Source organism: Zonotrichia leucophrys, chromosome 2, assembly GCF_028769735.1.
Source record: "Zonotrichia leucophrys gambelii isolate GWCS_2022_RI chromosome 2, RI_Zleu_2.0, whole genome shotgun sequence".
Lineage (NCBI taxonomy): Eukaryota > Metazoa > Chordata > Aves > Passeriformes > Passerellidae > Zonotrichia > Zonotrichia leucophrys.
In genome coordinates this window covers 128,665,936-128,693,898 of record NC_088171.1, presented here as the reverse complement: position 1 = coordinate 128,693,898, position 27,963 = coordinate 128,665,936, and the positions used below count along the sequence as shown (strand labels likewise).

Here is a 27,963-nt window from a genome sequence, read left to right as displayed (position 1 = left end):
TCGCGGCCTCGCGCGAGAACGGCCCGTGCGGCGCATCCGGTCACGTGGGCGCGCGGTGCCGGAGCGGCGCGATGCGGGTGAAGGTGCTGAGCCGCAACCCCGATGACTACGTGAGGGAGACCAAGCTGGACCTGCAGCGCGGTGAGTGCGGCTCCGGCTCCGGCTCCGGCCCTCGGCGCGGCCCGGCATGGCCCGCCCGGAAGGGGTGAGGCCGGCGGCCCAGGAAGGCGTTCGAGCGCCCGTCGTCCGCGCTCCGCTCCGGTCCCGTCCCCTCCGCCGCTGCCCGCTGGCAGCGAGAGTCGGAGAGCTCGGGCAGGGGCTTTGCGCTTCCCTCTTTGCGGGCACCGGGAGCTCTGCCCGCGGGTGCCGCTCCCAGGCGGGGATTCCCGTGCGGGGCCTCTGCGGAGCTGAACTTGCTTTGCCGTGCCGCGGCCCGGGGCGGCGGCTGCCGGGAGCTCCCATCGGCGCGGCAGAGCCTGGGGATTCCAGAGCCTGGTCAGAGCAGGAGTGCGAGGCTGGGGGTTTAATCGCTGACTTGGTACCCCGAGATTGTTCTTGGTATTTCTTAGGTTACCCTTTGCAGTTTTTTGCACTTAATGCTGTTTCATTCCTAGTGCATCGAGTTCCGCTTTTTGCACATTCATTATTAAAACTGCCAAAAACTGTGATGATTTTGCACACAGAATAATAGGGTTTCGTAGGTTGGAAGGTTGGACTAGATAAGTCCCTGTGGTGAGCAGTCCCACACCCTGCCCTGTGGAGAACAGGGACATCTTCAGCTAGATCAGACTGCTCAGAACCTTGATGGGCCATGTGCCATTTCATTGTAAAAAACTTCTTACTACTATCTAGTCTAAATTTATCCTCTTTAAACTTATAACTGTTACTCATTATCATATCATAACAGACCATCTAAAAGGTCTGTCGCCATCTTTCTCATAGCCCCCTTTAAGTACTGAGAGGCCACAGTGGGGTCTGCCCTGAGCCATCTCTTCTCCAGGCTGAACAACCCCAGCTCTTCCAGCCCTTCCTCATGGGAGAGGTAGTCCATCTGCTCATCCCTCTGCTCTTCTCTCCTCTGGACCTGCTCCAGCATGGGTTTCTAATGTGTGTTCTTTCTGTTGCAGTTCCAAGGAACTATGACCCTGCATTGCATCCATTTGAGGTTGCACGAGAGTACACAAGAGCTCTGAATGCCACAAAGCTGGAACGTGTGTTTGCAAAACCCTTTCTTAGTTCACTTGATGGCCACAGAGATGGCGTTAATTGCATGGCCAAACATCCAAAAAGTTTGTCTACTGTGCTGTCTGGAGCCTGTGATGGAGAGGTAAGCTTGCAAACCACCACAAACACACACACGTCTTTTTTCTCTTTTGTGTTTTGTTGGCTTGTTTGGTTGGTTTTGCCGCACCTTGCTTTTCTGCCTCTCTTCAGCATGTTACCTCTATCCTCACGCAGTTTTACTGCTCTGTAACTCTGCCACTGTACAGGGGAGACAAACTTGGGAGACAGATTGTAGTGAAAGGTTCATGGGTCGAGATAAAGACAGGGAGAGATCACCCACCTATTACCACCAGGGACAAAAGAGACTGAACTTGCGGTTAATAATTGAATTTATTATTAACAAACTCCGAACAGAATAATGAGAAGTAAAAGAAGACCTTAAAATTACCTTCCCCCCACCCCTCCCTCCTTCCTTCCCAGGCTCTCCCTTCTCCTCCCCATCAGTACAAGGAAATGGGGGAAGGGACTTGCAGTCAGTTCAATATGAGTTGTTCCTGCCTCTACTCAGGGAGAGGAGGTGCTCTGCTGCTCCACCATGGGTCCCTCCCATGGGAGACAGTTCTCCATGTCCTTCTGCAGTGTGAGTCCTTTCCACAGGCTGCAGCTTTTCATGAGTAGCTGCTGTGTGGGTGACTGTTCCACATTGTGTAGTCCTTCAAGAGGAGGCTGCTCTGGGGTGGGTCCCCACAGGGTCACAAGTCCTGGGAAACCTGCTCCAGTGTGGGCTCCTCTGTCCATGGGTCCTGAGGTCCCTGCCAGGAGCCTGCTCCAGCTAGGGCTTGTTGTGGATCACAGCCTGCTTTGGGTGCATCTGGCCTCGGTCTTCTCCACAGGTGCAGGTGGATCTCTGCACTCCCATGAACCTCCTCCATGGGCATCAGGGGCACTGCTGCCTCACCATGGTCTTCACAGCAGGCTCAGGAACCTCAGTTCTTCCTCCTCCTTCTTCCTTCACCTTGGTGTCTGCAGTTATTCCTCTCCTGTATTGTCACTCCTCTCTTCTCTGAGTGCAGTTACTTTTATTCCTTTTTAAATGTGTTACCACAGAGTTGTTGCCACCATTTCCTATTAGCTTGGCCTTGGCCAGGGGTGGGTCTGTGTGGGAGCTGGCTGGCATTGGCTCTGCTGGACATGGAGGAAGATTCCAGCAGCTTCTCACAGAAACCACCCCTGTAGACTCCCACTACCAAAACCTGGCCACGCAAACCCAGTACATGTTAGGACTGCTCCCCTTAAAGAAGTTCAACTGCCAGATTAGCTAGGGTGAAGGGGCATACAACCAAAAACTTTTTTGGAATAGCAGGATTTCATATTGCCTAAAAAAGGCTAACCCTATGTATATATATATTTTATTGTTTTACATAACTATTTTAAATAGCAATCGAGGACTAGTGGAACTAGTGGCAGGAATAACTACCTGTCTTTTCTGAATTACCTGTCTTTTCTCACCCTTACATGGCTCATTTGATAGTACTTGAATACTTTAAAGGTATCAAGGGCAGTTTAAAGGTCTTCTAGGCAGTTGGTTGCTTTTATAGAAAGTGCTCATGTCATGCAGTATTATAAGGGGGTGTTAACCTTTTCAGAGAGAAGGGGAACACATTTCTGCAAATTTCTTATCCACTGATAGAGCAAGTAAAGTACTGGGTGCTGTAAATACATAAAAATATAAAAAGCAAGCTCCATTTCTTTGTTGTTGGTTTTAAATGAGCCCAAAAGCTTTTAAACAGAAACTGTCCACCTCCTGTGAGAGGTGGACATCTATAGACAATGTAGTACAGCAGCTGAACAGAAAAAATTCTGTTGGTTCCAAATTTCTTTGTGCTTTTGTCTTTAAAAGGGTATTTTTTTGCTAATTTTTTAACTGCTGCTGTTTTTTAGCAAGAATTCTAGTTCAAAAACATGGGAGTACAAAATGCAGAAAGTATACAGCTTAAGTCAGGGGGGAGGTAGAAACAAAAGAGCCTCACTTTTAAAATTATTTTTCAAGAAAGAAGTAATTAGTTTTGAACATGATAAAATCTGACCGGTGTCCAAGCCAGCTCTGCCATTTCATTACAACTTGTGTGGTCTGTTGTATTTGAATACTGAACTGCAGCTGTGGAAAGCTTACAGAATATTTGCTTTTTGTTTTTGTCAGGTTAAGATTTGGAACTTGACCAAACGACAGTGTATCCGCACGATACAAGCCCACGAAGGCTTTGTTCGAGGCATGTGTGCCCGTTTCTGTGGCACATCGTTCTTCACTGTGAGTATTATGGGGCTCCTCAGCAGTGCAGCAGCACACAGTACCTGCTCACCATCTGTTTTCCACTGAGAAGCTTGCTCTCTGCCATCCAACATTTAAATATTGTATGAATGCACTTATTAAATGTGTTGGTGAACCCGACAGTTCTATTTAGGATGAAGTTTTTTCTGATGCTGGGATATGGATATCGTTTAAGAGCATGGAAGGGATAAATACCAGCAAAGAGCTAACAGATGGTCATGTAATTAAAACTCCAGTAAACTAGTTTTTTTTTAAAGTAGTAAATGGATTATGTTTATTGCAAGATGTAAAAAAGTTAAAAAGTAACCATTTGCATACACATATACCATGTAAAAAAGTAACCATTTGCATATACTATGATTAAAAGTAATCTGATTAAATTAAGACCATTCCAGATGAATAAAGCTTTATTAATTCATACACAACAGATTCAGTTGCATGTAAACTGCTTGGAAATAGTATGTCTTCCTGTTGGCATCAAAACAGTTCTGAGATAACACAACAAGAACTGTTTTTGAAAACAGGAAGTGTCCTGAAGTTGTGCTTTGTTTAAACTGGTCATAGAAGAGCCATTTTCACTGCAGTATATTTATTTTTTCTAAGGTATGGACTAGGTCACAGGGACAGTAGTTAGGATATAGGGAAAGTCACAGTAAAAAATCCTAAGTGACTCCAAGTTAGTTACTCCCCTTTTGACAATGTCTGCCTGAAAATTGAGAGAGGGAGAGAAATAGTAGTAGTGCAGTCATGGAGGGGAGGATAAACTTGTAAAGCTAACATTTTTTAGGCCTATTTTCTTGATCCAGGTCACTGCACAGCCCTGCAAAAGCTTGTGCTGGCATTAGTGCAAGAGGTAGAACAAAATTTGGGGCAGGCAACCAGAGCAACTGAGGTGGAAAGTGCCTTTTAACTGATTACAGGCTCACCAAAGTGACTTCCAGAAGATAATTTGCAGTTTAGGGTAATGAAAAACCACAAAATTCGGCCTTACAAAATAGCCATCATTCCAGCTCACCTTTTTCCTATTCAGCTATCTATAGTGGAAACTGGAAAAGCCTTGTGGATCAAGATGGGACAGTGGAATAGGTGAAGGAAAGGTGGTGGTGGGAAACAAGTGACAAGCTGGGAATCCATCGCCTGCTCTCAGAAGCCGACAGATCCCCAGACAGTGTCTGAGCTGCAGCCACTGTGGAGCCAGCCCCCACCTCCTCTTCCTGCTCCCAGTACGGCAGCTTTTATTGCAGAGCGTTGTTCTGGGCTATGGAATACTCCTTTGGCCAGGTCAGGACATCTGTCATGCCCGTGTCCCCTCCCAGTGTGCTGCCCACCCAAGCCTGTGGCAGCAGGGTGAGGCAGGGGTGGTGGAGACAGAGTGGAGCAGGGGGAAATGCACAGCCAGGGCTTGGGGGCTGTGTCAGGCCCGTTTCAGCCCAAATATGTTTTTCAACCCTGATGTTTTTTTCATCAAAACCACGGTGCCATGTGGGCTGCTGTGAAGAATGTTCACTGCAGCCAGACCATGGACATGTTTTAATGACATGTTATGACCAGGAGAGCTAATCTGTTGCTTGGAGGTATAAAATGGAACAATGAACAGGCAGGAGGAAGCATTTGTGTATATCACAGAATATTTTTCTGAAAGGATGCCTATATTTAATTGCAAAACACATCTAGCAAAATAAAAGGGAATATATTTACATAAAACTTTTCCAATATTTTCAGGTTGGTGATGACAAAACCATAAAACAGTGGAAAATGGAGAGCCCAGAATATGGAGAAGAAGAAGAACCTATTCATACAATTCTTGGAAAGGTAGTAAATCTGAGTTTTGATTTTCCCAGACCTCTTCTTTTGAATTTAGTTTGAATCATATCTTATCTAGCTTTTGAAGGAGAGAGCAATAATTTGATATCATCATAATGGGTTGTAATTTGCTGGCATCAAATTTTATTATGGTATTTTTAAAGTATCTTCATGTTTTTATTGTGCTTACTTTACATGTAACCAGAAAGGACTCCTCTGATGCCACCAGAGACTGCTTATGTCTGTCTGTGCTAATTATCCCTTTCCTGCAAACTGGTCACATTTCTCTGTAGTCTTTTCAGATGGGTATTGTCAGTGCTTAGTCTGCATTACTTTTCATAAATAAGTTACTTTTCATACCAATCTCACAGCCATTCAATACAAAATACTAACTTTACATCTTCCTTATTGACAAAAGCAGTCTAAAAATAGATATTTTGGCACTTTGAATTTATGATAAGCTTGTGTTAAGAAAAACATTAAATGCTTTTTTCAAATTGATGGTTTGAAAGTCTTTAGTTAAGTGTCTGTGAAATCCATTCAAGTCCCTACTGAAAATTCAGTTGCACTCTTAAATTTTTCATTTGGTTTAAAACCAGCCAGGATTTTGTAAATATGCCTTTAGTGCCAACTCCACTGTAAATTACCAAAAGATACATACATGCACCTTAAATGGAAAAGAAAGCTTGCCTACTGGAAGGGGTACATCTGATAAGGTTTAGTTTCTAGTACCAATGGTGACTTAATTTTCAGTAATATAAATGAGAAAAACCATGTGAGACTCCACATGCAAAGATTTGTTGATTTTTTTTTCCTAACAGAACATAGTTGAATATTTGTACATACAATTGAGTTTTAAAATTTTTGCTTTGTTTTTTGTTATTTTCCCTTAAAGACAGTGTATACAGGAATTGATCACCACTGGAAGGAGCCTGTTTTTGCTACCTGTGGCCATCAAGTGGACATTTGGGATGAACAAAGGACAAGCCCCAAGTGTTCTCTGACTTGGGGTTTTGATAGCATAAGCAGTGTAAAATTTAATCCCATTGAGGTAATGATTGTGTAATATATTGGAAATTAGTCTTTTTTTGAACAATATGAAATGTAAACTCTGTTTACACCATCTTGATTTTTTTTCTTCCAAATTTAGATTTTATGTTTTAATGGAATATGTAAGGAGATGCATATATAGATTTTGATGGTTATATTATTTTGGAATGTAGTACCATACAATTTTATCTTCCTATCTTTCATCTCTGCTAGTGTGGGAGAGGAGAAACGAAAGCAGAGCAGTCTCCATTCTGCCCACAACAACAGCATACCTGGTACCTCAGTCATGCAGTGTAGCAGTTAAGTGGCTGTGGAGCTGCCAGTTCATCTGTTCCACTATTCTACTCCCTGTGACTTCTCACCCTTCCCATGGCAAAACAATTGCATTTGATCTTTTACAGCACTTCTGTTATACCCCTTGGCTGGGCTGTGCTCATAGAAAAAGTGTTTATGAGGAATTGTCTGTTAGTTTTAAAGCAGAGGGCATTGCATGGATTCTGGATCTTACAGGGAAAGCTATTTAAAATGTTTGTGCTGGGTAATTAGCTGCACAGAAAAATTGATGAAGATATTTCCTTGACTGAAAAAGAAACAAACTCATGACCAGCTTTGTGCAATAGCTTAGGTATTTGATGTAAGCTGTTAACCCACTCTTGAAGTATTCAAAAGACCATACACACTGGTTTTGGGCTTTTTTTTTTCAGACTTACCTTTTGGGAAGCTGTGCTTCTGACAGAAATATTGTGCTGTATGATATGAGAAAATCAACTCCATTAAAGAAGGTAATATTTTTCTTTTTAAGATTAGTTACTGGTGCTAATAATCATACTGAATATATTAATGGCATGTAACTGTTGGTGACAGTAGAGAATGGGAAGCTCTGAAACCTGAGTTAACTGAGTTTTCATTGTCTGAGTCTTCTGAGTTTGAATTAACATTGGGATTTAAACAATGCAGAGTTAGAAGGGCCTTTTTCTGCATTCAGACAGGCTGTCATGCTCACTCTGTTGTAATTCTTGATCAAGTGCCTGACCTGACAGCAATTTAACATTAAGAACTTTATGTTCCTGTATTGCCTTCTGTCTATGTATGTGTGATTTTTTTTTTTCCTCTTCCTTACCAGAAGGAAACAAGCTAACTTCACCATTGGAGAGCCTTGCTCTGTATTTAAAAAGGTTTTTTTCCTTCAAAGGGAAATAAACCCTTCCCTATACACCCACCATAAACATTCAGAAATCCTTTGCAGTGTAATCAAAATAATATTTATATGTGGAACATACCGATGACCTAAAGATTCCTATTTAACAAAATATTTGTATTTATTTAGATAAGAGGCTGGTAATTCATACACACCTATCAACCCTCAATCAAGTTCAGTAGTTCTAAGCCCCAGATCTATTTAACAATATTCTTCTTGAAATGCAATATTCTGGCTTGTGAGTATGCACTCAGTGTTACATGCTGTCTGCAGTGTCATTGAGCTGATACACACTACAACATTAAAATGGTACTTAGTTATAAAAAAGAAAGTTGTTGGCATAGCAGTGTTTCTTTCTCTCCCTGCGCCCCAATAATTTTTAGTGAAGTTTCATTTGGACCACTGAGGCAGTGCTTATAAAAACTTGTCAGTGATGCCAGCTAAAGACCTGAATGTTGAAATGAGCCCAGCCAGTGCTGTTGAGCTACAGCAAAGGATGCAGTTGAGTCCTTTGTGAACTAAGTTTGAATCTATGAGAATTTTACATATGTATATATGCTAAATATATATATTTAGCTTACACTGTACATACGTGTGCATATAGAATTTCTGTAGACTGTGTGCAGATGTTTGTGTATGTGTATCTCATGTAAGCAGCATGCTGAGATGCATTTCCTGCTGTAGGAATTATGCACTTAGGTTAGGTTAGGACTTCCTTGCTTCCATGGGCACAGTACTGCGTTTCCTCCTGGGAGAGGGATAATTCTCCTGTGGAAAGGAGGTGAAATGTCCATTTCTGCATTGAGAGCTAAGAGCTTTGGAACTCCTAAGAGATTGGTTTTGCTTATTAATGTTACCATACTTATGTATGGGCACTGATTTCTGGCGCTGCTGCATTCCTGGGATTTGATCAGCAGAGCAGTTGGAACTCAGTGGCAGTCCCTTCACGAATGGAAATAGGAGTACATCACACATGCATTCCTATTCACACAATTCTCACATTGTGTAGCTCTGTTGCCCATTTGTCCTGAGTGTGGGTTTCAAAGCCTTTAGTTTAAAAGGGAGGGATGAGATAGTGAGATGCTACCTAGGCTCAAAAGAAGAGCTAGTCTAAAAAAAGCTGGGAAAGATGAATGAAAGCAGTTCTCTTGAGAGACAAGAGGAAAATGTTTTGATAGGAATTGGTACACTTTAAAAGTCATTCTTGTGCAACCTGTGGGATCAGGAAAGCTTAGGGGGTTGTAAAGATAGACTTTAGCATTTTAGCAGCTGACAGGAGCTGTGTTTTCTCTTGCTTGTTACATTCTTAGGTGTTCATCTCAACCAAAAACCTTGCTGATAGTAAAGGAAGACAGGTTAATTATTTGGGTAATGTTTCTGTATTAAAATAATGTCAGCATTTCCAGACTGACATTCTTTGTAAGCAACTGTTCACAGTTAAAATAATTAAACCCAGAGAACCAAGTCTTCAGGTACTTCACAATTTTGACTTGTCTTAATGGGGACTTAAACTTACCCATTTTCTAAGAAGATGTACAATAGATTAAAAATAGCAGTTAAAATGACTCTGGCATGGGTTTAGATAGTTCTGAAATGCCATTATTAATGTATTTACAGTAACTTAAATCACTTGCAGCCAGGTTGCCTTACATACTTGTTACTAAACCTAATGCTAGAACTGTAGAGTCAATCTCATTTCTTAGGCACTATTTTACTTCCAAAAGCCACTGCTGAAGGCTTGTAAATTTTGGTGTAAAATAGAGATTCAGAGCATGACAGGACTTGACTGCGTTTGAAAGAGCTGGATTTTAGCAATATTGAAGTTATTTTGTAAAATGACCTAAAGTACTTATAGATATGGTGGGCTAACATTAATTGTATGCTCATTTTGCAGTGGCCGGTGAACTTGTACCAGGAAGGAATAAAGAACAGTCCTTGATTATTAACTTCCCAGTTTTGTGCAAGTTTTATAACTAGAAGAATACTGAAATCTGAGCAAATTCTAGTAGTCACATTAGTGTAAACAGAGGACATCTCCGTGTCTGCTTTTTAACTAGAGATCACTTTAGAGATCTGATGGTTACATTCCCTTCTGGTTGCATGCAGTTCCTGAAATTAAGCAGTGTTCTGCAGCACAAACTTTGTAATGAACAGGGTGGTGTCACCTAGGGAATGAGGATTTAGGGAGAATGAGAATTACAGGAATAGACACACATTCATTGCAATCTTTTGGAGGGAATGTTCAGTAAAATCATCACTTAACTTGTTTTGAGACTGTGTTCATTACCGTAAGGGTTATAATTGTACAACTATATTCTGAAATAGGTGTGTAAATTTATGGTGTTAAGTGTAGTAAGCCAAGAATAAAAATGAGATTTGAGTACCATACCGTTCAACAAATTTCAGGATTTTTAAGTAGGATTATAGCTGGCCTGGAGCATTGTAGAAAATCCTGTTTATAGAGTTGTTCAGTTTGTTAATCAGTTGCTCTGTAATTACACATCCACTTTGTGTCAGGCATACTGTATAGCTCTTATTTTCAAATAAATGGTTGGAAATTCCTCTCAGAATCGGCAGAAGCCAAAGCTGCAGTGTCTGATGTGTCAGATTTGTCCCTGCCTTGCCTTGTCCCACAGGGGCCCAGCTGTCCTCCAAGGTGGGGACATCCAACATACTGCAGTTAGAAAGCAGAAGGGTTTTATTAATCTGTTATCAGCTGCCTTCCTCCCACTTCAGGGCCAGCTGGCCTCTTTGTTGGCCATATGCTTACAAGCAGCAAGCAAATCTTACAAATGTGTGAGATATGATTCACTGCTGGTACAGGGAGAGTGCTGAGTACCTGACAACACAGTAACTTCTGTGTGCCTTGCTTGGCACTTCCACAAAAAATGGCAGCTGGCCAGGAGAATTGGTGAACTGCAATTTTCGACATAAAATAATGAAGGCGTAATTACTGGGAGAACATAAACATGTTACAATTGCTTTGCAAATGTTGGTTCACAGCTTCAATTAATGACTATGTCCCTTGAAATAACCATTTAATTAGGTGTGTCTATAGATTACTTAACTAAAGGTTCCTGTAAATAGGACAGAGAAGTGAAATTTTTTAGAAGTTCCAGATTTACTTGTTGACCACTAACCGGTTGCCATGTTAAATGGCCACTTAGAAGAATTTGATTCTAAGGTGATTTACAGAGGAAAATTTAATTGTTGTGTAGCCCAAAGCCAGAAGCATGTAATGAGGGACAGGAGGTTCTTGGGTTTCACTTCTCACACTGCTGAGGAAACATTCTGTCATGTACTATTTCTCTGCCATAGTTATCTATCTACTAAGTCCTTGTCTTCAGGGAACAAGGAAGGAAGTTTTGAACTGCAGTGAGTATTTTATTGCCTTTAACAAGGTAGCAATGTGTAAATATATTTCAGGTTATCTTGAACATGAGGACAAATACACTGTGTTGGAACCCTATGGAAGCTTTCAATTTTACTGCAGCCAATGAAGATTACAAGTAAGTGTAACCTTGATTTTTGATAATCCTGGACAAGTTATATTTTTCATCTGTATCTTGGTTATTTATGATTGTGCTAAAATAAATTTTTAAAAGACTACTCAAACTCTAAATTTGAATTGCTTTATAACCTAGAGAATTACAGGAATACTGATTTCAAGAAATATGAATTGATAGTAGACTGCTTCTCTCTGTGTATCTCTGTGAACCTGGGGGGTAAAAAGCAGTGTAACTTAGAATAAATGCAGCTAAATGCAAGTATAACTTGAGATGGGCCCTGGAAAATAAGTACTATTGGTCCAGTCTGAGGCAATATAAATGTTTATTTTCTTGCCAGCTCTTGTGAAGCTTGATACATTGTACTGATCAGCCATTCTCATGAGAACATTTCTTAAAAAAAAATAAATTAATATTTTGTGAGACAGTTCTGGAGACTGCAGTACTTATCCTTTCAATGTCTCGGAGCTGTTTTTTACTTTTGAACAATGCTATTCATGTGAACAGCTAATCTGATATTGAAAAAGCTGTCTCTTCAAAACTAGGCCATTGCAAATATGCTCCATATCCTTTTTTCCAGGAAGTCAGTGATCTAACAATAGATCACTGTTTTCTTCTAGAACATAGGAATTTTATCACTTATCTTAAGGCTGTTTTTCTAAGGAAATGGAATCTGGCTCAGACCTTGAAAGTGGTGTTATATTCAATGTGCTGTTTTTCTTGTATTTATGTTATGGTAAAACTATTAGACTACCTAATCTGTTTGTTTATAAGTTTGAGGTTTTTGTTTATGGATTTGGTTTTTGTCTGGTTTGGGTTTTTTCAATTTTTTTTTCTTCCTCTTGCTAAACTAAAAATTATAGCTGTTGCTGTCAGAGACAACTGTTCTCTTGCAGCCTGAAGCATTTAGTGTGCAAAGGCAAATCCACACATCAAAAATGCATATGCAAGTATTTGCTGGTTATGTGGAGTAGCAATTTTGAATAAGATGCTGCATACTTGGGGAATTTAGAAGGAAAAAGCAATAATCACCATTGTAGTATTCAGTAAGATATATTTAATTTCAGTTATGCATTCATCTGCAGAAAGGAAGGTGAGAAAACTGTTGAATTAATTTTTTATCATCATAGTCCTACTAAATAGTATATCTTAATCAGGTTCCAATAAATGCATTGTCTGTAAAACACATATGCTTATTTGATGATCTGCATATTGATTATGCCTTGCTGCTTTATTCTGAGGGAGTAGAGGTAGGCTTTATCTGAGCTTTCAAGTCCTTAGGAGCAAACCAGCTGTGGTGCAGCAGCTGGATGTTTACTTTTAACATAAAACACCTGCCTTCCATGTTTTTCTATGGATAGTGTGCTCTGCTGAACTAGCATCTCCATGGGTAAGGACCAAGCTTTCCCTGCACTCCTAGCCTTGCTACACCAAGCTTTCCTTGCGCTTGTCTGCCTAAGATAATTAGGCAGTAACAAAGGATGCCAACCAAATGGAACTTTACAGCAGACTCTGAAGTACTAGGAGGTCACAGCATGGCAATATTAGGAAACCTTTCAGAAGTGATGGGCTTGCTGTAATGATTGAGAGGTGCTTTTACAAGTTCAGGGTGCATACTTACATGGGAGGATGGAGTAAAGGAGGCCAGTGTGATGCCTGCAATCTGACCCATGGACAGATGATGAGGTGGAGCCTATCTGTCCTTTGATAGGGAGCAAGAAACCTGATCTGATAACTAGATCCTTTGATTAACAAGCTTCTTTCAAACCCTAAACAATGCCATTTTCTTTCTTTTCACCTGTTATGAGCTGTTTTAAGGAGTTTCCTCTGCAATATGGCTCTATCCTTAAGTGTGGTTTATGTAAAATGTACTGTTTACTTAGGACTTGTTCTGATACTAAGCTACTGATGTATTTATTTTAAAGCTTATATACTTTTGATATGCGCTTTCTTGAATCACCTGTGATGGTGCACATGGATCACGTGTCTGCTGTCCTTGATGTGGATTATTCACCAACTGGGAAAGAATTTGTGTCTGCCAGCTTTGACAAGTCCATCCGCATTTTTCCTGTAGACAAAGGCCACAGCAGGTGAGTAGTTTTACACCTTTCTCTCTCTTCATTCCAGTGACTTCCTCCCAAATCCTCAAAATTACTGATTCATTCATTAACATCTTCATTGGGGCATTTCCTTCCTGTTGAAATCTTATTGTGTTGAAATCTTATTCTGTTGGTAGTTTGAAACTGACAGGCTGTGTAGTTGACTTTGTTCTGGAGTATGGATCAAGAGTAAACTACTTAACAAGTGGCAGTACTTCCACAATATGGAATTAAAATTAGAGTGGATTACTGTGCTCATGTCATTTGTATTTTACCATGGTGAATCCCATTTGATTTCCCTGTTGATGCATCTTTAATGTTTTTAGGTTGCTTTGTTCTGTTTCTGTCACCACTTAAGTTTGCAGTGTATTACAGCATTGTAGCATTTGCTTTCCTAGGGATTGTCTTCATCCTGTGTGGATGATTGCTGAAGGCATTATGTAAAATAGATTGCTGTATGAATTCCTGAGGATCAGTTTGAGACCCTTTTGTGATCTGTTTCAGTGCACTTACTACCTTTTGTTCATATTTTGTTAACCTGGTTTTGATTTGTAATAGAGCTCTTTGAATACAATTCACGTGGAGTTTGTTTTTCATGTAAGGTTTCATAAGTCAGTATATTAAATATTTTGCTGGAGTTCAGATTGAATCTACTGTGTCTCCATTATTTTTTTTTGTTTTCTTTCAGTTTCATGAAAACTGGGGCAAGTTATCTGATCTTTCTGGTATCATTTGATCTTCATAAACCTGCCTTCATTTTTCTTTCTTGTCAGTTCTTCCTCCTTTTTCTTTATTCTTAACTTTATTTTACTTCTGCTTGACTTCCTCTCTCCAACCTTGTCCTCCCAGAAGGTTGTTACTAAGTCAAGTTCTAGGTGGTTTGAGGGTGAAAATGTTGAAATACTGGTTTGGTGAAGGAGTATATTTTTATTATTGATTGATGAAATTGTGCATACTGTGTAACTGTTTGTGCTCCTATGCTGCATTAAATAGTGGGAGGGGCTATTTACATTCCCTCTATATCTAATCTACTGATAGTTTTCATGTTCTTTTTGTCTTGCAATAATACTTTAAATGTAATTAGATGGTGCAGTTTCTTTGTAGGTTTGGGGGTTTTTTTCTGACTTGCATTACTAAAAAATATGGTTAGCAGCTTCCTTGTATGAATTAAGAATGTTCACAGAAGTGGTGATAGGTAAAGTTAACACACATCACTGAGGAGAAATTTTCAGACCCCATAGCACAACAGGTAAAGGCTTTATTTGACATTTTAACACATTGTTGCCAGGGCCTGTGGAAGGAGCTTTTCTTTGTCCATACTTTTCCCCCTTTTGTGTTGTAGCCATAAATCTAGTGAGGAGAAGCTTTACAAATTAAAAATTTTGCCTCATGTAAGCTGATTAGAGTGTTCTGGTACACTTAAAATTTTTTACAAGCTGGGCTTCTTTAGAATTGCACAGTTCATATTAATCTCACAGAATGGAGAAAGTCTCTAAATAGAAGATCTGATCCTGCATGGAAAACTGAGAGGGCATTTAGGAATACCTGTAAATAAGGATCCTGGTGCTGTTCTAGTTTTTACTTGTGATGTCCTCCCAGTCTGAAAAACTCCTAATTGCAGTTGCTTTCTATTTTATTTTTAAATGAAAATTCAAATAGTGAAATTGTTTAGCCCTAAGAAATAAGATTTTTATGAAGTTGATTAAATTTAGTAAATGCTTAACAAACAGAACTGTATTTCTGTGCGAACTTCTAAATGACAGATCCAGGTTATTTGGCCATGTTTTCAGTTTTTCCTGTCCCTGAAAAATTACATTTAATACCTTGTGATGACAGCCACAGGATAGGCAAAGGCTGCAAATTCAAAGTATGAAAAGCAAAATTACTTAGTTCCCCAAAGGTGAGTGAAGAAAAGCTTTGTTACTGAGTCATGTGGTAGAAGCCAGGTAAAACATAGAAGTTCTTGTGAAGGTGCAGATGTGCACACATGCCATTGAACAGTAAAAAGCTGATGTGAGTATTCATGTTTTCTGATGGTAGTTGTGCTCAGTCTTCCACATAGTTGTTCTTGTAGAGTATTGCTTGCTGGTGAATGAAAAGAGGTGATTAGGCTTATTAAAGCTTATTTATTCTGATATATTGATTACTTTTCTTGCAACCATTTCAGCTCAACCTCGTCAAGTTTTTTCACACCACTTGAATAGGTGTTGCTTCTGTGTTTCTTTTGCATTATTACTTGGGTTTTCCTTGCAAAAATAACTGAATGGAAGAAAGAGAATAAGTTGTAGTGCATGACTGATGCATCAAAAGAATGACTATTGGTAGACAATAAATAGACCTTACTTCTTCCTTCTTTTCAGAATGCTAATAAATAACTAGAATTCCCAAAAAAAGTGTATTTAGTCCTATTTTTTATAGCAGAAATAAAAGAATTAACTTGTTTGATACATACTTCAAAATATTAGACAAAAATTTAACAAAAGTTTAGACAAAAGTTTAACTTAAATATTGGTTAAAATGCAGCATGCAGAAACATTTTTCAACAGCACTTGTTGAGCAGGAGACTGATCAGCAGAAACTAAAAAAGAAATGGAGTCCATTTTTGGGTAAAGGAGGGAAATCACAATAAAGAGTAGCAAATCCATTGCCATATCATAAATGGACAGCTGGGAGGTGTTTCATTGCTGTTTGGTGTCAGATTCTTTGGCACCTATTTTTCGGCATTCCCATTCTGTAATACTCTCAATGTAAAAGCACATTAATCAAAATTACCTCAGGAACACTATGCATTTCATACTGTATATCCTTAGCATGATTTGCAAAAAGAGTTAAATAATAATTCATTACTATGATTTCTGTGAAAGCACTTTTTTAAAAAGCATCTTATTCTAGGTAGTCCTTTATCAATCTATCACACTTCTTTTGAATCTCTATCTATAGAAAGGTAAGATCAGCAGTGTTTAAAAAGGTCAGATTTATTTAAAAACAACAGCAAGAAAATATAAAAATATTTTGCCTTGAACAGAATGCTCTCTGCTATTTGAAAGGTAATGGTGAGAAAAGTGATGGTAGATAATTTAAAAATGTGTCTCTGCTCTAGGGAGGTTTATCATACCAAACGAATGCAGCACGTCATCACTGTAAAATGGACTTCAGATAACAAATACATTCTGTGTGGCTCAGATGAGATGAATATTCGCCTGTGGAAAGCTAATGCCTCTGAAAAACTGGGAGTGGTAAGAGTTGCATTTGGCTTTTTGTTATCACAAGATGTTTGGGGGTTTTTGTTATTATAACAACCAGTTAGCCGTTTCAACTTTTAAAACTTGTTTATGAAGGGAAGCTGTAAAATTATGTTATGACATTTGTGTTTAATTTGTAGATTGACATGTGCAGTACAGCTCATTGCATTTACTGCAGCTTATAATAATGAGAAGAAAATGAGATGCCTCATTATTACTATACAGATGACTTCTTTTCGTCTATTTTAATGGTAACAATAATTATCAGTTCTAGCTAAACTAGAATTGAATTTTTTACGTGTGTACTAATGGTTAGAATTCATCCTTTACCACTGGGAAAAAGGTAATAAATTGTGTTTAGCCATACTTAGATAATTCTGTTGAAGTTTAGAGTCACTACTTTTAAAGATTTTGACTGGAATGTGATTAGTTCGTATTCATTCATGCAGTTTGTTAAAAAAAAAGTATATTAAAAAAAATCATGCTGTGATAAGCATATGTGTTGTAAAGTAGGCTATTTGCACTGATGTGTAGTTTGACACCAAGATTTTTGTTAACCTTTGTAACTCTCAGATACCTATAGGTCTAGAGGTATCTCTCAGATACCATCTGAGGTCTGCTTAATTCAGTGTAAGTCTGTTTGGTCGGGGTGTTCCTAGTGTGAGCGATCACCAGCCTCATTAGAGACGACTTCTCTGTTATACTTGTTCAAATGTTTGTGTACACACAAAGCCCAAATGTTCTCTTTCAGTTACCAATTGCATAGATTCATCTGCACAGTTGAGTCAAAGTCCTGAGTGATTTGGGAGAATGAATTTGGCACTTTGTGTGCTAGGAGTAATCCCTTTATGTAGCTTTATATTGTTATGGTATTTTGGAGGTGCTTACATTGCCTTTTCTTAGCCCATCAGCAGAGCTGTCAGATAATGTCTGGGGGAGTTTCTGCTTGGTCTTGTGAAAGGTTGTGGGGAGAGGAAAGGGAAGCTGTGACTCGGGGAAGAATGTGGTACAGCTGAGATGCTGGATCTCTTGCATACTGATTACCTGAAGCTCCATCAATGTGAATTATCTGTAGGAGGGAAGTGAAACAGAGCTGGGAGAGGTGGCAGGTCGAGGGAGTGGAGGAGTACTTTGGGCTACACTGGACACAGGATAATTGATTGACTGCTGTGCTCTCTGAAGCACTGCATGTGGAGCAGCACAGTTAAAATAACATGTATATCTTTAGCCATGGCCTGCCATAGGTATTGGGAAGTCCTGTTAGTATACCCAGTTTTGCTACAGAGCAGTAGATAAAAAAACTGCACAGCTTTGTGGTCTCTGCAGTAATTCTGATTACAAATGATTGTTTATGTTGAATTTTTTATTTTAATTTTTTTAATGGATACTTTTTTTTTCTTTTTTTTTCTTCCTGCTCTTCTGCATTGATTATTGGTATTTTCCCATTGGTGCTTTGGTCAAAGACTTAATTATCAGTTCCATAGTTGCTTATTTTGAGACTTTACTTTTGGATTTAACGTTCATGTTGAATTTGTTTAGATAGTGCAGTGTTGGATAGAAACATTGTCTGTGTTCCTTCTGTTATATCCATATGCCCATGGCAACACCCTTTTCACCTAATTTTATTATATTAACTGACGCTTTCTCTATTTGCTCACTGTATTTTTAGCAAGAGATCATGATGTTTCTCTATAATGCTGCTCTGTAACAGAATTGTCTGGTATTTTTGACGTTCATCTTTACTCTGAGCCCTTCGTGTGAAGGACAAGTGGGTAAAAAGAATGTCACAAATATCATTTTCGTGTAGAAGCGTTCCTGATATTTTCAGATGTGAACAAAAAGTTCACTGCACTGACTACTAGATGGCATTGGCTGCTTTTGTTATGAAAGAGTAAGGATAATTGACTCTGGGAAGTAATAGGCGAGCACAGCTACTCCTACATTGCAGAAATGTTGCATACCAAAAGGACAGCTTAGCTGTTGTTGAAGTGTTCAGGACACAGACTGGTAAATGACATTCTGCTCTTTTCTGTAGTATTTGCGTCAGCAAAAACTGGCCATGGATGGGCCTAAAAAAAGCCAGTACTTAGTTGTGACTACTGGCTGTTGGATATGGTCTGCATGTTAATACTCTTGTGTTCCTTGACCTGGCAGGAGTCCTACAAAAAACAGCCTTTGCTGTTTTCCCTTGTGAGTACAGTGTTGTTGCTTGATGTGCCCCTTGGGGGCTGCACCCACAATATGGTTCTGCTCTTGTGGGATCATTCCAGTGAAGTTTTTGTAATGTCTGTAAGGGTGTGTATTTCTGTCACAGCACTTGGGCTGTCGGCTTCCAAGAGAACCAAATCAATAGCTATCTATGACACAGGTCAAGGGACATGTGGTTTATTATTTGATTTTTTTTTTCCCTGTTTTTTAAATTATTCTTGGGAGGATTTTTTCCTGGTTTTTTTTTTTTTTTTTTTGTTGGTTGGTTGGTTGGGTTTTTTTTTACTGTCAGAAGTGAAAATCCTCCCATAATTTATGATCCTATCTTAGACAAAACACCTTGCAACATCAAAAAGTCATCTTAAGAGGCAAAACTATTTAGAAATACAGGAAGAACTTAAAAGGGGCGTAGAAAAATTGCTCTCACTTCAGAGAACAGAGAAGAATTTGTGAAAAATTACATTATAAAGAGAAAAGAACATTTCACACCTCTGTATCTTATGTGGTAATGTGTTCAAGCATGGTGTTGTTGAAGCCGTGAATTTAGCAAGACACAGAATTTGAAGCTGTCTGAAATGGCTATAGTTGTTTAAAATTTTTTTAGAAGCACTATGAAGTTTTATTTTTCAGATGTTTAGAGAGCAATTGTAGCTAATAGGACTCAGGAGTCCTCATGGCTTATCATGCTCTTGGATATATCTTGGGAATGTTGCTTGGATTCAGTGCAAATCCCTGTTTGATCCAGCCTGGTAGTTCCTGTGATTCTTAAGAATGCAACTGTTAATGGCTATTTAGCAGGTTCCACTGATGTTTTTTTAGTATCTCCTTCTTTTTTAGAGTGTTGGTGTTCTTATCTTCACAGACATATGCTTGCTTATTTTATAAGTGTCCAGTCATTCCACAGTCTGTGGCTATTTTTTGAATGTTTTGAATATTCAAAGCTGAACATTCAGTAATTCTGTCAGAAGTGTCAAAATATGTCTTAAATGCTTAGTTGCTTGGTCTGCTGTTTTTCTTTGCTGAGAAGATTTGATTGAATGACTCATCCAAAGGTCACTGTATTTCTGATATAATGCTAAAATTTTGCAATACATTGTATTTTAAGATGGATATTTTTTGTGCTGGGGGTGGATAGAAATCAACATCCTGACTGAGAAAGAAAAATAGTAATCAAACTTTTTTTTCCTTTGGTGAGTACTTAGTTGTTTTTTCACCTTGCTGAGTTCAAAGGAAGTTATAGTGAATATGTGATACTCATGTTGTGGCTGGTGAACATTTATCCAGTTGGAAAGTTGTACTTTTTGAGCTGTTCCCAAGCAGTCATCAGTTCTGACATGCATGTTTCTTTTGGGCTTTAATGTATTTGGCACTGCACTCATTACTCAAAGTCAGTGAAACATGAAAGAAAGAAGAAAAGTTTCTGGAGGAGCCAGAGGCATCTTGTGTCTCTACTCCACTGACAATTGAGTCAGCACAGGTTTTACATAGGGGTAACAAAACCCTAATATCTGTGTTGGAGCTACTGCAGAGGTTGCTTCAAAATAATTTTCTACATTTAGCTTTTAATAAATTTTCATTAATTGATTAGTATGTATTATTAAATAGGATGTAACAGGTGTTATTTTTAAAGCAGTGAACATCTATCTCAGCATGCCCAGAAGCAAAAGACTCTGTTAAGACTTGAGAAACTCTAGACTGTTCAAATACATAATATGTGGCTTGTTAGGTATGTTTGATGCTTTTTTAACCTGCGCTTTTGAAGAAGTTTGGGATTTATGAAAAGGAAAATGATTTTGACTTTTGAGGAGGAAAATAGAGCCTGATCTGAGTGGAAAGGCTGAAAAAGCAGCAGTAATATAGTGGATTTCAGTTAATAGTGTACAATTAATGTAATTGATAGAAAGAAAGGGATAGACTGGGTTTCTCCAAATTGTACTGAAAGTAATGAACCATCAGTAAAACTTGTAGAAGCTGTATTGCTCTTCAGTCTACCACATTAAAAAAGAAACTATACCTGCACTTCTTAGAGTGTGAATTCTTAGTAACTTAACTTCTGTGAGTAGCAGCTGCAAAATTTTGTCTCTGTTACTTTTGTGAATTAGTACAGAGCAGTGGGTTAGGATGCTTAGAATTTTAGTGAAACTATTGATGAATGAGTGAACAGTAGTGGAGCATAGGTTTACTGCTTCCTTAAAAATGCAGAAATAGCAGATTTTGAGTATGGGCTAGTAGAGAAAGTGCTGTTAGAAGTCTTGGTTTTGATCTAGCAAAGTGCATTAGCAGGAGCACGTCAAAACTGTCTTAAGCAATTGTTTATCCTTTCAGTCTGTTTCTAGTATGTGGTTCCATTTTCTGAGATAATGCTGATAACAAGCAGTACCAGACACTGTGGGTCATGGCATTCTTTTCATAGTGATTTTCAGCTTGTGATTCAGTGCACCTGCAACTTCAGCCCTGTAGCTATGATTTTATGCTCTTAACATCTACATTGCCCTACATTACCTTTCTGGTTTTTTGCTTTTGTCATCCATTTAGATGTAAAGAGATCAAAAATTTTGGTCCAGGAAAGAATGAATAATGAACTTCATGGCTATAAATTTAGAAGGTGTTTTCCTCAGAGCAATAGAAAAATAAAATAAGACAAGCTATAGTGTAGAAAATTGCTGGGATTTTTCTGGATTCTAAAAATATATTGCATCTGTGCTCTTGCCTGCCCTACCCCAGAAGGGCAACCTGAAGAGGACAGATAAACATTCATTTCATATTCTCATGCTGAATTACAGAAGTCTTAATAGTGTGGAGTTTTAAATACAGCCCTCTTGAAGAGAAGAGTTTTTTAAGGGTGGTTTTAGCTTCTAATCAGGGCTCTGCAAAAATGCTTACTTTCCTTCTGCTTAGATGGAAAAATAAGCGGTCTGTGTCAAGAGGGAGGAGAAGAGGCATGGGCAGTTTACTCGAAGAGGCATTTTCCTATTGCTGACAACTTGGTTGCTTTTAAGAGTTCTTTCTCCCTTTTTGCACCCTAAGTATTTGCTGTGAAGTCCTCCTGTGTAAGGGAGTCTGCCACATAATCTTCATTTTTCTCATGTAGGAAAGAAATAGCACGTTCATTATTTGAACATAGGAAAAAACAGTCATATGTCACCTTTAAGTATGTCTTCCCCCATGATGTCACATAAATCCTAATTTATTATGTATATTAAATTGGAAAGTGTTCTAGTCCCTATAAATAAAATCTCTAATCCTGCTGTGCATCTTCTCCAGCCCAAAACAGAATGGGAGGTAACACAGTTCTCTTGAGCTGTTCACACTGAGCTTTGTAAAGTGACTTACAAGAGAAAGCTGGAATTCAGTGCATTATTGCAATGTGCTTTCTTAGCTATCTGCTACCTCTCATGAAGGAAACTTGTCATTACTGCAACATTTTCTTTTCCCATTCTGTGGATGAGGGTGCACTTGGCACAGCTGGGTGTATTGGCTGCTGGCATCTGGTAGTTAGGTGGAAGTCACCAGCTGTGTCCCTTTCTCTATACCACATTACCCATAAAAATGGAGTCAGGCTCCACCACCTCTTAATCTATATTATTTTTTTAAATAAGATGTCCTGGATGTATCTTTAATTTAAAGAATCACCTCTTGTCTGTAGAATCATCAAGGTTATACTAAATAGGCAGCAATTTGGTCTTCTAAAATTAAAGAAAAATCATTGCATTTAATTAAAATAAAGCTCTTTAATTTGGATTATGTTGGCAGTTTTCTGCAAATTGGGAACACCTGGGATTTACTGAGAGTGAACCAGCTATTCACAGGCTGGCTCACAAGGAGGAATTTCAGTAAAAGGGGGAGGGTAACTTTAGTGGGCTAAGGCTGTAAAATATACTCAATTTCAATTTCAGAGGCCACAATGAGTGTAAGTAAAGCAGAAGGATTTGGATTTTATGAACAAGAGGGTGTGGAGAAACAGGTCATGAGCATCATGTATCTCTGATGTTTGAATAAGAATTTTTTGAGCCATGAGCAACTCTGTATCTGGTACCTGGTTTCCTTAATGTCCCAAATCAGAAGCTCCTTTGGGGTAATTTTTATCAATACTTGTTTTCAGACCATTTATGGTATTCTGGACCAAAATCTGAGTGTTATTTATGCAGAATTCATGAAAAATTCTACCACAAGTCACACACAAAAGTGATCTCCAGAGTGGAGAATAAATAGCCAATTGCTGATTTCAAGGGGGGGGAAATCATGTGTCTCATTATATTGTAAGTGAAATTTCCAATTGTGTGTGTAATAAAGTTGTTTGGTTTGTTAGTGCTTCTTTTATTTTTTTTGTTAGAATCAGTTTGTCTTTTCTGGAAAGTGAGAAGTTAGTGACACCAAGTCATTTGCAAAGCTGAATAAATAGAAGTTGCATGAACTATTGTTTTACTTTTAATGTTTTAGGTGGAGATAGCATTGTGACACAAATGTGGGATGGCAAAAGACTGGTGCCATGGTTTAATGGAAAATGTGAAGGGTTTTTAAAATGTCTGAAATATTGGAGTTAGATAGTTTGGGCAGGAGGGTAGGAAAAAGTGGATGGGATTAAAATCATATTAAATTTATATGAACAGATTTTATATTTATGTGAAAACTCACTAGACTGAAATGCAGCTGAAATTCCCAAAGATCCAAGTAAATCCAAAATACATAGAGGTTGCTCATGAAGCAATTCATGCTTTAAACAAAACCACAGGAAACACATATTTTTCTTTTTGATAAATAGACATTAGGACCAAAGGGAAAAAGCCTAGTTGAAAAAAAAAAATCTTCTGTAGATTGGCTGTCAAGAGAACATGTTTCTTACTTTTGGTGTTGTTGATGGTGGCTTGGACAGAATTTTAAACATGAGTTGAAAAATAGTCTTTTATGGCAGTACCAGCTCACCTGTATTTCCTGTGGTTGTGATACCAAGACTTTTTTAGCTGCTTGATGAAAGTTGGAGCTCTCTGTGTGCCATATAGTGAAGCTAATACTTGAAATCTGATCCATGCTTTGTGCTTCCCAAGGGATCAGGGTGCTGGGTAAGATTCAGGCCACCTGAAGAGCTTTCTGTAAAGCTGTTCATGAGGGCAGTTCCTCTACAGCATTTATAATTGCACTGGCTAGTGATTAAATGCCTGAAAATCTTTGTTTTACAGGGAAAGTTGGTTGTCATCCGAGGTTAGGAAAGATTAATCAGCTATTTATGTTCTCATTTTTCACTCTACAGCACATTAAAATCTAATTCTCTGGAATTAAATTTGGTTACTCCACTCAGCTTTAAAATGATAATGTTTTGTGTTTGAGCATTGGGATATTGTTGGAATTTTAGGGTTTTTAATACTTACCTACCCGTATTCTGGAGGAATTTACTAGAAAGAAGCCATTTGAATGAAAAGTTAAAATTTTGTTTTGTAGAGGAGATTGACAGTTAAATCCCTGTTCCTTTATAACATGCTTGTCTGTGTTGCTTTCCCTGCAGCTTGCACCCCGAGAGAAGGCAGCCATGAATTACAATCAGAAGCTGAAGGAGAAGTTCCAGTTCCACCCGCAGATCCGGCGCATTGCTCAGCACCGGCACCTGCCCAAGAGCATCTACTGCCAGATCAGGGAGCAGCGCATCATGAGGGAGGCTCGGCGCCGCAAGTGCGTGCTCCTCCTTGCCTTCTCTTTCTCTTCCTCTAAATAAAACCCATCCCTGCAGTGCTGCTGTGGCCTGTGGGAGTGATGGAGCTCCTTTGAGCATCTCAGTGAGGGATCATGAGCTACTGGATTGATGCTAAGGCAAACGCAGAGGAGTGCCAGTGGCAGTGAGGGCTGGCAGCTTCCCAGAAGCACAGTGAAGACATGGCAACAGATGCCATGCTGGAAAGGAAAGAGTCACAGTGCTGAGTTAAGCATGACATGGTGCCCCATTGCAGTGGAAATAGGATGGGCTGTTACAGGGTGTATGGGGAGGGTTTTTTGGGTTTTGTATGGCTTTTTGTGCGTTTCTGGTTTTGCCTTTTTTGATAATGCCAGATTCCAGGATGAGTGTTTTATAGCTCCTGGATTATTGCCATGTTGGAATTTCTAGGAGTAGAAGGTTGCTTACTCTGCTGTAGCCATTGAATTAACAGTAAAGTGGTGGGTCTTAGTCATCTTGATTAGCTAAAAACTCCACAAACTTGAGCAGCTGATCGTGTTGACATGAAAACAAGCTGAGCTCCCAAAGAAAGGCTCATTTGAAACCTTTCTAAATTAGCCAACTTTAAAGTTACTTTCAAAAGGGATGGTCCTTCTTCCCAAAGGAGTATATGGCTTTTGGTTATTAGAAACAGAGCAATTCTTAACTTATTGGGCTGTCTTTGTAGGATGACTTCATTAGTAGCTTGAGGAGGAAGACAGTATTTCTTAAACATTTGTGCTGACTACTGAGTTTCATTTTTCTGTTTTGTTCCTAGGGAACTGAATCGTCGTAAGCACAGCAAGCCAGGATCCGTGCCCCTCGTGCCAGAGAGGAAGAAGCATATTGTGGCAGTAGTGAAATAATTGTTTTCACATGTACAAAATGCCACAATGAAAGAAAAATGTCACAATTGAAATAATACACTGTACAATTTGATGGACTTTGGTAAGACAGCATGTGGTTCCAGAAACATGACTTTTCTTCCAAGTTTGTTCATCCTCTTGACTTCTCAAGTCATCATCTGTTTTGAGTAGTTATGAGAATTTCCCCTGTAACATTTTTTGTCATTTGTCTGATTTTACTGGCCCAACACTGCATATTGCAGTGGAGTTTGACCCTTTTGATACAAGCAGATAACTTGGTGGAGAATATCTGTAATTCCATACTGTTACTACAAAAAAGGGATAAAATAGGTTAATACTTGTCAAAGCAAAAAAAAATGCTCCACATGGAGTTACAAAAATTATTGTCCTTATGCTGTCGTTTTTAAAAATTTTTATTTAAACAAATTTAATAAAGTGACCTTTAGCAATGGACTGGATTTTGATTATTTCAACTGATTATTCTTAATGTCTACATTAGAAAAATGAATTATTTTTGTTTTATCCAGAAAGAAATTCAACAGGATTTTCAGACATCTGTAAATATTTATAGTTTTGCTCTGTTTTTTTAACTGTTGTTATATAAACTGACCAAACTTCAGACTGTTAAGTTGCTATATTTATAATTACTTAGTTGAATAATTTTTTTCTCTTTAAAACTTGCAAAATCTGGATTTAAAAAATTACATATATTTTATAAACCACAGAAACTCCTTTGTATGAGATTCATTATAAGCTTTCTATTTTACATTTATAGAAGAAAAATGGAAGTTTCACACTTTACAAGGTATCTGTATCCCAAAGTTCCTTTACAGTTTGCCTGGGAAACACCCTGTTTCTCTTCCCATGCAATAAACAGCCTTTTATTGAAGTTGCCAAGGTGATGAGAAAATTCTGCTGGAATGAAACTAGGCTGTCTAGACTGAAGAGAGATATGAGATGTAATAACTGTAATGTTGCTTAACATCATCTGTACAAAAAGCTCTTTTTAAATCTTAACACTGCAGTGTGTAATGATTCTCCCCTTACCCCGAGCTTATGCACAAAAAAAGAGGTGAACTCAATTAAACTTAATTTTTTTTTTAAATCTGGAAATTGAGCACTTTGAGCATTTGCCTTCATATAGTATCCTGTTTAATGATTCTGCTGACACTAATCCATATGCATTTCTGGTTCTCACTCTTTAACTTGTCTCTTACAGTACTGTTTGGGCAAGATTCCTGAATCATCATGGCAAAATTATGGCTCTTTGGTGATAAGAGGCCATAATGTATCTTTGACTCTCTGGATCACTTACCTTTATGGGGTGATGCAGGAAGAGAAGCAGATCTGAAGAGCTATAAGTAGGATGATGAGAAGAAGTGGAACAGATCAGGAAATAGGCTGATCCTGGCTGTGTGCCTGTTGTACTAATACAGTGCACTCTGTGCCAAATACAGTTCATTTTCTTCCTGAAATACTGAAAAAATTGAGGGAGAATATGCAGCCCACAATATGGCTTGTGACACAGCTGTAGTCAAGTCTTGCACGATTTGCAAAACCAGACTAATCTCCTGAAATGTGATTAAAAATTTTCAGCCTTGTCAGTTCTGCGTGAGTTGAAGCCGTTGATTATTGATTTGTTGAGTCATGGTAACCCCTGGTGTGAGCAAGCCCTGCTGCTTGGAATTTATTAGCTTTGCTGCAGAACTCTGAATGTACTGAGAGCTTTCAGTTGTGGAGTTGGTTAGGTGGTGATGTGGCATTGGTGTGGAGCAGTGGGTGTGAGCCGTGTCCAAAGGATCTCCTCATGTTCTAACACCTTTGTGAACTGCTGCTTTCAGAGAGAATCCGAGTGGTGCAACTCAAATGATCAGGGTTGGCTGAAAATTACTTGAAAGATTGTAACTATGCTGAAAAAAGGAATTTTAATGTTAGGAGAGTACTCAGAGTCTCTGCATTCGGTTATGAATTCCTTCTCCAAAATCTGTGGATGTAGTTTTACACAGAGATTTGTCTTGGCATCAAGTGGGGCACACTCTTACCATTCCAGGAAAAAGTCTGTTTTCCAGAGTCAAGTCTTGCTGTGACTTATTGAAACATGCTAGGTGCAAAATCAGTGTAGGTCTGAGCTGGGACTTTCTGCTTGGAAATCAGTTAATTGGAGTTTTGCACGGATATTCTTTCAGTTCAGAGGATCCATGGCAATGGATTTGTATGCTGTTGGGCCATCTGCTGTTGATTTATCCCTTTTGGAAACCTAGAGTTTGTATCTGGTGCTTTTTGTGGTCATCCACCTGAAGTACGTAATGCAACAACACTCAAAAACATTTATGTAAATGTAGTAGTTGCCAGGTGGTAGCTGTGCTTGCAAGAAGTGCTCATGTAAGTCTGTTACAGGCCATTGCTGAAATGGTTTAGAAATTAAAATAAAGAAGCAGGAGCCCTTAATAAATTTTTATTTGGCAGGGGTTTTTATTATTTTTTCCCTTCAGTGATTTGAGGGGTGTAATCAGACCTCATCTTAATCACGTTAATGGTGCTGCCTAGATTTATCAAAATGACTGTATGTAGAAAGACTATGGATACATGCATCTGCATGTATGTGTACCCAAGTGTATAGTAAAATCATTAGTACCACATAAAATACTGAAAATCAAAGGAAACTGGTAATGTTTCCCTTCAAAATTTTGGTGTTGTTGATTCAAGTAAAAGAAAATTACATTATTTTCTAAACCAATGCCTACAGACCTGCTAA

General features: G+C 38.7%; 1 protein-coding gene across 1 annotated transcript; it reads left to right on the top strand.

The window, feature by feature from the left end:
- The first annotated feature begins 7 nt into the window (after positions 1–7).
- Positions 8–25,666, top strand: DCAF13 (DDB1 and CUL4 associated factor 13). The gene is made up of 11 exons (XM_064706385.1): positions 8–141; positions 1,128–1,327; positions 3,425–3,532; positions 5,276–5,365; positions 6,252–6,407; positions 7,111–7,188; positions 11,031–11,113; positions 13,036–13,200; positions 16,310–16,445; positions 24,160–24,323; positions 25,121–25,666. The coding sequence occupies exons 1-11, from the start codon at positions 72–74 to the stop codon at positions 25,206–25,208; spliced, it is 1,338 nt and encodes a 445-aa protein (XP_064562455.1). The 5' UTR covers positions 8–71; the 3' UTR covers positions 25,209–25,666.
- Positions 25,667–27,963: the final 2,297 nt, after the last annotated feature.

Coding starts and splice junctions, on each gene's coding strand:
- DCAF13 (XM_064706385.1), top strand. CDS start 72: ATGCGGGTGAAGGTGCTGAGCCGCAACCCCGATGACTACGTGAGGGAG. Junction 142..1,127: donor CAAGCTGGACCTGCAGCGCG/GTGAGTGCGGCT, acceptor TTTCTGTTGCAG/TTCCAAGGAACTATGACCCT. Junction 3,533..5,275: donor GTGGCACATCGTTCTTCACT/GTGAGTATTATG, acceptor CAATATTTTCAG/GTTGGTGATGACAAAACCAT.